At 40.6% G+C, this 12,315-nt stretch overlaps 1 protein-coding gene across 3 annotated transcripts in view; it reads right to left on the reverse strand.

The window, feature by feature from the left end:
• LOC140726268 (protein TBATA-like) overlaps positions 1–12,315 on the reverse strand; it is a 40,023-nt gene that overhangs the window by 5,337 nt on the left and 22,371 nt on the right. For all 3 annotated transcript variants that reach the window (XM_073042413.1, XM_073042415.1, XM_073042414.1), the window contains 6 exons: positions 11,164–11,339; positions 8,794–9,006; positions 8,383–8,465; positions 6,015–6,170; positions 4,220–4,301; positions 2,517–2,688 (listed from right to left, as the gene is read on the reverse strand). In XM_073042413.1, coding sequence (XP_072898514.1) covers positions 2,517–2,688; positions 4,220–4,301; positions 6,015–6,170; positions 8,383–8,465; positions 8,794–9,006; positions 11,164–11,339 — 882 coding nt within the window. The remainder of the gene's footprint in view (positions 1–2,516; positions 2,689–4,219; positions 4,302–6,014; positions 6,171–8,382; positions 8,466–8,793; positions 9,007–11,163; positions 11,340–12,315) is intronic.

A 12,315-nucleotide genomic window follows, 5' to 3' on the forward strand; every position in this document is an offset into this window, starting at 1 on the left:
TGGTGTCAATGATAAATCTATCAAATGCTGGTTGTAAAAGGATCTACAGAGTAAAGTAACTTGAGAACCTGTGTCAAGTATGGCTCTAGCATAAATGCCTTCAATCCATATGGATACATCAGAGCTTGGTCCCACTGAACCTTAAGGAATAATGTTTTGAACTTTAGTATTTCTAGTGATACACTGATTGGAACGTATTTTCTTGGAGATTCCAGTCTGTTCCTTCACTGGATCCCTCCGTAGTTTTGCTTCATTTTTCTCTGTTTGATTAACCATGACTTACTTTTCAAAGTTTTTCCTGCCCCTCTCATTTTCATTTGAAATGTACATCATTTCCACGGTTTTAAATGAAAATACCGGTCATCACTCTAGTAAAAAAAAAAACCCTTTTCAGCAGCATTCCTCTTCCTAGTAAGTCCTACAGGAGGGTTGGTTTTCCTAACAGACATGTCACGTTTACTTGAAATAGCAGCAGACGTCCTGTGAGTCAGCTCAGCTCAAAGGTTTTTCACTCGATTCCTCAAAAGCTCTATCTCTGCGGCATCAGGGGCCACTGAAGTCATTACTCGGATTTTGGAAACATTCCGCTCCTCAATCCTATTTTCCTCCCCTCTAACTTCTTTGAGTAACTCAGTAAAAGATGGAGGAGGAAGCATCTTGTTGGTCATTGGAATGCGTAGAGCAATCATGTCGTGACAGCACACCCTTCACAACTTGCACCACCCTCAAGCAATTTCTCAGATAGTTGGATGCTCCCTTTGGCACAAACAGTGCAGCAGTTTCTCCAACCTGAAAAGGTAGGCAGAAAGCTTCTCTCCTTTTCTCCTGGAATGTGTGCCTAAACTTCATCATAAGACTAGCTGAACTTTCGGTAGTGCCAAAAGCGTTTTCCAGAGTTTACATATAGTTAGCTGACATGGCTAAAGGATTTTCTGCCTTTAGGAACCTCACTATATCAGCCGTTGGACCTTTTAAATTCTCTACCAGCCTCTGCTTTTTCATCTTATCTGAGCACTGCCATTCTTCCAGTAACTTGAGATGTCTGCTCAGCCCAAGCCCTATATTCTTCTTGCCCATCGGGTGTGGGCTTGACGCCAGAGAACATTCTCAGCCTATGATCACTTTGGCATTTATCGACCAGTGATTAATAGCTGAAACCAACTGCTGAAGGACCTATTAGACCTTTCACATCAAAAACTCCTTTCCTTCACGTCACAGAAAAGAGAACAACTTCTCGTTGAAATCTTCACTCTCAACTACATTCCTTCTGGCTATGGCTCTGTCTCTCCAAGTACCCTTATCCTATTGGGCAGTGTGACTTCAGTCACGTCATTGGTAGCTGTATTGAACCCAATCTTAATCTCCATGGCATCCATAATAAAGTACCTTAATTATGAAAGAACTCACTTTACACAAAACATTAGTTTAAACACTGACTCCAACACACAAATAAACAGCTTAATCAATCCTTATAAAGCATTGGATCACCAGACGAAGCCCCCAAAAATGTAATCCTCTCACTGCAGCTTGTAATAGACCAGAGTCTTTAGCTAAGTCTGACTAACAGCCATGTGACTCAGCATTGCATGAGTAACAGTGAGAAAGCCACCTTCAATAAGCAACACACATCTAGGATCAGTATGATTCAGGTTCAACCCAAGAGGAAAGTTGGAATGTTTCAATGAGGGAACGGAAATTATGGTGATTGCTGTGTAAATGCTGGCCCATACAAAGTTCTCACTCGCCCAGAAATAACAGTCCTTACACCAGCATAAAATTAAAATGGAAGTATATGTACGGATATTTCAACTCTAACAAACAGTTAATAGAGAAAAAAGTAAAAGGGCCCAGTACAGATAAATCAGTCTAAATGTGTACATTAACACTGGAGCTCATTTCTGGCATAGTCGGGTGCTTCTCTTTAATTACTCACATGCTGAACCCAAGTTCTGCATGAAAGACCCCAGCCACAGTTTGAACTTCCCTCGAAAACCATTTCGAACAAACTGGTTGACTCAGGAGTATTGACACTTCCTCCTCGGAACCATTCATCTGCACAAAGCACTTCTTACAATGGGGTCTCTCTTTCAAGTAGCATTCTGTGAACAATCTTTCCTTGTGCTCCGCTCTGCACCTCCTGTTAACAGCAAACTCAAACACTAGACCACTGTCCCCCAGAAATCTGATCCTGCCCAGTTCTCTCAAATGTTCCATGGCATCCCACTGGACAGAATGGTACAGCACGTTAACAAAACAAACCTAGCTGGCTGACACAACATTCCTAGACAGAGCAAACGACTCCTTATCTCAGCCAAAGCCAAAACATTAGTGTATGAAGCTTAACTAACAGGAGACACTGCGATGGCAGAAAAGCTGCTAAAAGCATCATGCCATAGTAGTAGAAATACAATAAAATAGGTTCTTAACCAGGGCATTACGTGTGAAAATGTGCAAGTATGGACCATGTAGCAAGATTTTATGGAACATAACAGTATAACACAAAGGATGATACTGACCGTGCACGCCGTCTCTCAGAGGCAGTTGGTGCTCGAAATATTGCTTCTGGGTCTTCAGCCATCTGGTGCAGGGCTGAACCTTCCTTCGACACAGTGCCGCCCAGCCCATTCAGATTTGCCGACCTCATATTCGCCACTGCCATACGAATCAAATCCAGCATCGCTTCTTTGTCTAAGGGAGGATGAAAAGTGGCAGGGAATGTAATTGACAGATAATGTGCTACTTTACAACTCAAACAGGCTGTGCTCAAAATTCTCTCATGGCAGATATTGGAAATAGCAGCTACATTGTTTAAACCAGGTAAGGAATATTACAATGTTTTTATTTAGAATGGTTTAAATGTAATAAAGCATCCCTGTTGCTTCACGGAGGTGTCACTGAAGAAAGATAAGTTTATGCCAGACAAAGGATGTGGAATTAGGGCAGAATGGCCAAAGATGGATCCAAGTTTCTTCCAGTGTTAGCGAGAAGCAGTTTGTAATTCTATGTTATTAAGGTCTAAATGGATGTTAGCATAATTGCTAGTGACAGGGTGAAGGACTTCTTTGTCCAGGATGGTGCCAAGCTGCAGGAAAGAAAGATCTTCAGGACATTTGACACCTAGAGCCAATGAGAGCCAATCTTGCTTCCATTGTGCAAACTTGCAGGGCATTTTCCACCCCTCCTCCCAATGATCACCACGTATGTAGTGTGTTATAACAAACATGTATTTAAGAAATATCTTAAATTCTGGTCTTCTATAAATGATGCTAATCAATTTCACCAACATACCCCACCAGCTCCCCTTTCAACATTCCAAAAGGAACTCTGCCCTCTGCAACTCCCTGACCCACTCCCATCACCCGCAGTGGCACCTTTTCTCACTCTTAGTTCCCTGTGCAGCTGCAGCACTTTTACCTCGTTACTCTGCACACTTCAGGACCCAAGCAGTCCTTCCAGGTGAAGGACCACTCAATCACACTTCGTCCAGTTTAGTGTACTATTCACGACGTGGTCTCTTCTACAGTGGGGAACTCTTAATACAGATTAGGTTACAGATTGTAGAATATCTTCATTCAGTTCAAGAGGGCGAACCAAGGCTTCCACCATCCCACTCCTACCATTACCTCAACAGTGCCTAACTTAAGCTTTGTCAAGGTGCACAACTTCATCTTCTGTCTGGCAACCCTCAAGATTTGATATTGAATTTCACATTTTCAGGTAACCTGGTCTTTTGCCTCTCCACAGATGTGATTCTACCTCTGGGTTTAAATTTTTTTTCTTGTTCTTTTCTGATACCACCTATCAATTTTTAAAATAAACACTCCCTCCAACAACCTTGGTCTGGATCCTATCACAGGTATTCCCTGTCCTTCCACACAAACTCTCTCTGCAACTTAAAATGTTTGTTTTCTCACTTTCCAGTTCAGATGAATGATCTTTGACCCAAATCATCAACACTGTTTCTCTCCCACTGCTTCCAGTAACTTTTGTTGTTAGTGTTAGGAAATAGCTTAGTGTAATTGTGAAAGCCACCTGGTGTTAAGGACAAAAAGATATGAATTTATTTAACATCTTTCATGAAGACATCCTGAAGTACTTTAGAGCAAATAAAGTATTTCAGGAGAGAAGTTTGTTGTACTTCATGAAACAAGTGTGGAAGTTTCAACAGAAAGATAATGTCTTACCAAGGTCACTAATATTCCTGGGTTATGTCACAAACCTTTTGGACTTGTCACAAGTAACCATTGCTGGACTGCTTGAAGTGAGTCAGTCTGCAGGATCTGAGATAGCAGTTCCATCACCTGTGAAGGGCAGTACATTACACAGAAATATTGTTTCACCAATCCCAATACACCTTCCTGTTGCCAGTACTATGATAGTTTGTTGTGGTGGGTCACGAGGGGCTGTGAATTGAGTATCCAAATGGAACACAGTCTCAGTGATACAGGGTAGCCATAATCCTTTACAACATCTACATTTAATCTTGTTTCTCTTGTCTCTCCGTACTGGGTTATCACAATGAATTAAAATGGGTGTGATGATTCTTTTAGTCATAGAGTAATAAAGTAGAGAAACAAGCCCTGTGCCCCACTTTTCTATACTGACTAAGGCCCACTCAGTCTTGTCCCATTTTCCCATATTTGACTTGTATCCCTCTAACATGTCCTTTCCATACAGAATACTTATCCAAAGGCCTCTTAAATATAGTTATTGAGCCTGACTCATCTACTCTTTCTAGAAGTTTGTCCCATATACACTACCCTCTGTGTGAAGTTGCCCCATAGGTCCCTTTTAAATCTTTCCCCTCTCACCTTAAATCTACAGCCTGTAGTTTTTGGCTCACTTTACCCGGGACTAAGACTATGCATTTAGCCTGTCTGTGCCCCTCATGAAATTTAAACTTGTATAGGATATCCCCTCAGTCTCCTACACTGCAAGGAATAAAGTCCTAGCCTGCCCAATCTCTCACTTTAACTCAGACCCTTAAGTCCTTGTAATATCTTTGTAAATTTTCTTAGCACTTGACACAGCTTTATGATGCCCCTCCTAAAAAAGGACAACCAGAATTATACACAATTGACTGAAACTATACACTTTTGAAAACAGTTATATGTTCTCCTATTATATTGGAGTTCACTTCAGAACTGGTCATTGTTTCTGAAGTAATCTAAAAAAAAAATTGTTTAACGACGAGGTAAGGCTTGGCTTGGCTGTTGAAGTCAAGTCAAATTCCCTGTCATATGCACAAGTACACGTACAGTATGTTCAGGTGTAATAAAGGCTTACTTGCATCAGCATCACAAACACATTGCATTAGATAAGCAGCATTCACAAGAAATTTACACACAAAATTAAATGCTACAATTTAGCAACACTATGACCACTTTGAACACTCTGTGCTAAAATGTTTTTTTTTGTTCTGATTGTCATTCTTTCTTGTAAAAAGTGTGTATATTAAACATAAAATATTCATTTTTTACAAGAAAGAACACATTCGTACAAGTTGGTACAAAGTGATCATAGTGTTGCTAAAATGTAATGATTGGGGTTTTGTCAGTTGGTTCAAGCAGAGAAGGGAAGCAACTGTTGTTGAACCTGGTGGTGTGGGACTTCAGGTGACTACTATGTATTGTTGCCAATGGACTCTAGAGATTCAGACAGATAACAGAACATTCAATTTGTGCCTGTGTTAAGTGGTGCATTACACCATACACATGTGCAGGTTTATCAGCTGAAGACTCTGATCACAACTGCTTGCATTTATATTCATGTCATCACATCTTTGTGACAGATGAATAGAGCCACTGATTAACACCACAGTAAATCATTGGTACTGTATATGCAAAGGTATAGCACTCCCTCAGTACTGTGCTGTGGATGTCAGCCTGAACCTCTGGATTTTTGAAACCACAGCATTATGAAGAAGTCACACTTCATAGCTGTACTTCAAGTTGTGATATTGGCAGGCAACACTTGTACCAATAAATTGCATAACACATTGTAGGAATACTCACAAGGATTTCACGTTCAGTCTCTGAGAGCACCAGTCTCGCACCTTTGTTGGTTCCAGTATGCGAGCTTGGTCTAGAGGAGTTCCGTGATACTGGCCGTGATGGTGAGAAACAAAGACTCCCCCTCTCACCAGAATACTGGCTGGCCCGTTTCTCTTCCTATTTTAAAAATAATTAAATTTTAAATCAGTTCAAAAATAATAGAGTGTATAACCATTCAACAAGACTAGCTTAGATGTTGAAAACCCTGATCATCCTAACTACTAAAGAATTCTTTGATTACAAGCTGAAAAGAGGAAGGTGTGATCAGTATCACTGAGATCATGGCTGACTTGTGATACAATTCCTTCTTGTTCTCTATACCCCTTTGGTCAACAAAAACTTAAATTACTCATGGATTTTAAATTATTAATTGATCAGTTGACTTAGAATCATAATTTCTAAACAGCTACCAACACCCCCCCACCCATACTAAAATGGAACCTGGCCACTCCTGGACATCCTCTGTTGTTTTCTCCCACCATGACCCCTAATCCTAGACTCCTCAAACCTGCAGGAAGCTTCTTTATATCAATTGTATCAAATTTCAACCTTTGTACACCTTATAGTTCTAAATTCTCAGGAAAAATGTGCATTGCTCAACATTCCTAGCCAAGGAAAATATATTGAAGTTTAACATTTCAATTGACTCGCATAAGGGCAACAAAATTCCAATTTTCCATGTGTCCTTTGTATGAAAAGGGTATCTTGATTTCACTGAGCTATCTGGACATTCCTTTGCTGTCCGTCCTCCCACCAGAGGAAATGGTTTATATGTAGCTATTACTTATTGCTTCACACTCCTCAAGCTGATCCTTCCTCAGCTTTCCAAACTCAAGTGAATAGAAGCCCAGCTTGTGCATCCTGCACAGAAAAACAACAAATTACAGATACTGCAAACTGAAGGAAGACAGAAGATGCTATAAGTACTCAGCAGCTCAGGAGAAAGAAGAACGGGTTAACATTTCAGGATTTGTTAGTACTGCAGTTCTTACTAAGCGATTTATTGTTATGAAACATTAACCTTGTAATTAATTTTTTCCAGCTCCTAATCACGCCCCAGCTGGGTACTGCATTAGTTTCCAGTCCCTATAATATGATATCATTTGTACTTGTTTTCCATTGCTACCACCATATTGATGAATCTTCTGTGCAGGGCACAAGTCTAAAGTCTTCTGAAAATATAAACACACCACACTGCTGGTTCTTTTCTTTCTTTATCTATGTCCACAATGAATTCCAGCAAATTAGTCCACCCTGACTTCCTTATATAAATTATACTGATTCTGCCCAATGCTGTTCTTGCTTTCTAAATGTTCTACAGAACAATGTTCATTGTGGAATCTTGTTAAATGTGAAGCTAGAAATCGCTGTTCAACTTTTAAAAAACCAATTTGTTTCTCAACGCACGCAGGGGTGAAAACCTGCTCATTAAAGTGAGGGACATCAATGCTGGAGATTGAACTTCCACCACAGGTACTATGGCTACCGACTCCATTTGGACTAAGTCTAAAGTTTTCATTACATGGCCTCCACTTTCCTATTGTTACCCACCTCCTAGTAGTCTCCCAAGGTCATTCAGAAAGCAAACATACTCTTCATTATCCAAATCATCCTCAAGCATATGGCCTTTTTATATCCATACTTTTTTATGCAAGTACAAGGAAGATTTATTTGTTTATAACAATGATCATTTTAATTTCTTGATTTTTTTTCTCATAGTACTTCCTTTGGATCAACGTAAAGCAATCTTTGAGTGTTGGCAAGCCCAATGTACATATTGGGTGATATTCCTCCTCTAGTTATATTTTACCAAATAGGTGACAGGATGAAACTAATTTAGATTTGTACAAATTCTTTGTTAATAACATTATTTTCAAAAGATGATTAATTATTTGACATTCACATATCCAGGGTTGATGCAGGGGGTAAAACCCAAAGCAGTTTCTCTCTTTTAAGAACGTGTTTCCAATCATTCTTATTTTGAATCTCAGACCCTCAATGTGCATATATTTTCTTAATGCCGCTAGAATTCCTTCAACAACATGCAAATCCATCAAGGAACTCCATGAATGACACAAGCACATTTAACAATATCATACAATATCAAATATTTTCCAAGAATCTTAACTTCTGCAATACCTTTCCCTATATCCAAATCCACCTTAAAACTCATAACGAATGTGGTTTTGAAGTGTAATTGGTGTGGTAAGCTCCCCATGTTTAAGACAGATATAAACATCAGGAAAGGAGGTAGATTTCAAGAAGGTCAAGTTTGTTTTTTTGGTTGATATTCGACAGATCAGTATTAGGTAAAAGCAGTGCAAATTACCTCTTTTGCTTCCATTCCTGGTTCAGCAACGAATTCCACTCTGGCAGTTAGGTCCTTCAGTGCTTCCTTCCAAGCCTGGGAGTCTGAACAAAAATATAGTCACATAAATAATACAAAAAAACAACAAGCCTTAAATTTCATTAAAGAAATTCCTTCACACTCAAAGAAACTGATTTTTGCGAAACAAAGCTGGCTCCTGTACAAAAATTGTGGTAGGATTAGGAACTCTGAAGGAAAGTCAAAAGGAACGCTGTCCCAGAAATAAAATACTGCAGATGCTGCATATCCAAACTGAAAACAAAATGCTGGGAATATTCAGCTGGTTAGACAGCATGTGTTTTAAGTCCATGACATTTCATCAGAATGATTCTGAAGGTTCTTAATGTCCAGCAGAGTCTCATTAGTACTTACATAATAATCCGATGTCAGGTTGTGATTCTTCTTTACACGGGAACAGTGGCAATCCCGTAATGAGGTGTGCCGGATACGGAGGTGTGATGGGAATATTGGCAGTGATTGGCCGCTTAGGTCGGAGGAGCTCTTGTTTAGGTGTTTGTGATCGGCCTGGCACTTTGGGGTAAACCGGATCATCATCCACCTTGCACACCAACGCGTTGTTCAGACCTGCAATACAGTCATAAAGTAATATAACATGAAAACAGGCCCTTCGGCCCAACCTGTCCATGCTGACCAAGATGCCCATCTGGGCTTGCCACATTTGCCTGCATTTGTCCCATGTTCATCAAAACTCCTCCCTTCCATGTACTTATCTAAGTGTCTTTTAAATGTTGTTATTGTATCTGCCTTTAACCACTTCCTCGGGCCTTTTACCAGCCTCTGCAACTTCGGGTCCCTTTTAAATCTTACACGTTACACCTTAAAACTAAACCCTCTAGTTTTACAAACCTAAGCCTCTAGTTTTAAGTTTCCCTTGCCTTGGAAAAAGCGTATGTATATTTACCCTGTCTATGCCCCCTCCTGTTTCTATCCACCTCTCATAATATCAGCACTCAATTTCCTACACATTAAAGGTGTCTGAAGAGATGTTTCAGCTGCTAAGAGTTTTGCTATTTATGAAGTCCACAGAGGCTAAATGTACCATCATTGTAGTTGGGTGACACAGACAAGCATGCAAAGCTGAAGGTCAAATAGACACCTGTTTCCCTGTAATTCTGCCCTACTATGATGAAGTGTTTTTAGAGTCAGAGTATACAGCCAGATACAAGTCCTTCAGCCCATTGATTCCTTGCTGACCATAGCACTCACCCAGCTAGTCCCAATTTCTTGTGTTCAGCCCATATCCCTCTAAGCCTCACCCCTCCATGTTCCTATCCAATTGTGTCTTAAATGATATTATTGTACTACCGACCTCAACCACTTCCTCTGGCAGCGTATTCCATTTACTCCCCATCCTCTGCGTGAGAAAGTTGCCCCTTAGGTCCCTTTTAAATTTATCCCCTCTCACTCTAAACCTCTGCCCCTGGTTTTAGTTTCCCCTAACCTTGGGAAAAGACTGTTACCATCCACCTTATCCATGCCATACATAATTTCAAACACTTTGGCAAGGCTATCTTCATCCTCCTATAGTCCATTTTATATTGACTTTTGCTGAATTATTCCACAGATTATACAAACAGCTGATCCCTTCACAATTCAGTCCATTATTTGTGTCATAGGAGGCTGCTCAGCCTACTTTACCTATGTCAGTTCTTTGCAAAAGCTCTTTTTCTGATATTTACTCCCTTCTTACATTTTTATCCAATTCTCTTTTGAAAGCTGCCCCTAAATCTACTTACACCACCTGTTCAGGCTGCGTATTGTAGCTCACAATAACCTGCTATATGTAAAGAAGCTTTCTGTATATGCCAGTGGCCGTAACCCAATGCTTACTAAACCCTCCCACTGCCAAATAGAATCATAGAGTTGTACAGCACTGTTTCCCTTCACCCCCCACGACAACCTTTGTGCCCATGTACACTCATCTCGTTTGCCTGCATTAGGCTTATAGTTCTATGTCTTGACTGTTTAAGCATTTCTCTAAATGTCTCTTAAGCATAGCGGTTAGTGCAACACTATTACAGCTCGGGCGTTCCAGAGTTCAGAGTTCAATTCCGGCATTATTCTGTTCACCTCCCCTGTGGAATGCATGGGTTTTCACCAGATCCTCTGATTTACTCCCACAGTCCAAAGACTTACTGGGCGGGGTAATTGGATTTGTTGGGTGCTGCTGGGGAGAGTGGCTCGAAGGGCCTACTCCATGCTGTATCGCTAAATAAAATAAAAAATAAAGATGAAATGTATCTGATTCCACCACCATCTCTGGCAGAACATTTCAGATATCAACCACTCTCTGCAAAAGAACAAAAATGTCCCCTCTCCTACCTCTCACCTTAAAGTTATGACCCCTCTTGCTTTACACCCTTTGACAGGAAATAGATTTTGACTATCTATGCCTCTCAGTCTGATTTACCTCTGCTAGGGGCCCATCTCTCAACCACACTTGCTCTGGGAAAAACAAGCCCAACCTATCCAATCTCCCCTTAACTGAAGTATTCCATCTAGCTGAATCTCCTCTGAACTCCTGCATCCTCCCTAGTGTGGTGACCAGAACTGCTGACACCACTCCAAGTGAGGAACCAATGGGCTGAGAAGCTGCAATAATATCCCAGCTCTTTTCACTACAAGGAGTTCTACTTTATCCAGTTGTCCCAAAAGTGTATTTTCAAAAACTTTGATAGCCCTGATGGGTTTTAATAATTAGTGTGTGGCAGCATGGGTTACCTCTGATGTGATAGACCCTTCTGGGATGAGGATTGTTACGGGAATAGAATGAAGTGTCGACATAGTACTTGCAGGTGTTGGATGTTGCAGGTCTGTTGTTGCCCAGCGACGGTAAGGGTAGCCCATTCCTGCTTTGTGCCAGCAGTGGTTCAATTTGAAACTCATTTGCAAAATTACTGAAAGATAAACCGTATCGTTAGCCACTAATGACAACACTCAGAAGATCTGACAGCGTCCGTGGAATAAGCAGTGATTCAGGTAAAAGATCCAGCATGGGAACACTGTCAGACTTAGTTTTGCAGCAACTAGTAATTAGTCATTGGCTTATTATTGTCACATGTATTGGGGGACGGGGGGGAGCTTTGTTTTGAATGCCATCAGACAGATCACCACAGCATTGCATTGAGGTAGTACAGGGAAAAGCAGCAACAGAATGAATGGAAAATGAAATGTTACAGTTACAGTGAAAATGCTGTTCAGGCAGATAATAAGGTGCAAGGCCATAACGAGATAGATTGTGAGGTAGAGAGTCAATTTATCATGCTAGACCTCCATTCAGTAGTCTTATAACAGTGGGAAAGAAGTATTAAATTTTACAACTATGTACCCTATAAAAGGCCTGTGTGCATTTATACAGAACAACACACAAAGAAGATGTAGGAACTCAGTAGGTCAGACTGTCGAGGGAATGGACATTGAATGTTTAAGTCAAGACCCTTCATCAGGATTTCCTGAAACATCAGCCATCCATTTCCCTCCATCGATGCTGCTGGAGTGGTTGAGATCGTCCAGTTCCTTTGTGTGTTGCTCCAGATTTCCAGCATCTGCAGTCTCTTGTGTGCATTTGTGCATTTTCAAGGGGGAAAAGATGTCCCCATGATCTTCACAGAGCATCGTCTTCAAATACAGAACATAGAATGGAACAGCACGGGAAATGGCCTGACAACAGATGACAGATGACCCACAAAATACCAGTCTCTCTCAGCAAATGTAGTCGTACTGACGGAGGTCCTATGAGATAACTCTAAATGTGATCTAATGTGTTCTTGAAAGTCAAGAGAAGAATTAAACAAAAAAAGAGGAAATTGTAAACCAGCTCATTAACAGTCCTGATAAAGGACTTGGCCTGAAATGTTAACTGATCGTGCAGGA

This window comes from Hemitrygon akajei, chromosome 4 (genome assembly GCF_048418815.1).
Source record: "Hemitrygon akajei chromosome 4, sHemAka1.3, whole genome shotgun sequence".
NCBI classification, from domain to species: Eukaryota; Metazoa; Chordata; class Chondrichthyes; order Myliobatiformes; family Dasyatidae; genus Hemitrygon; species Hemitrygon akajei.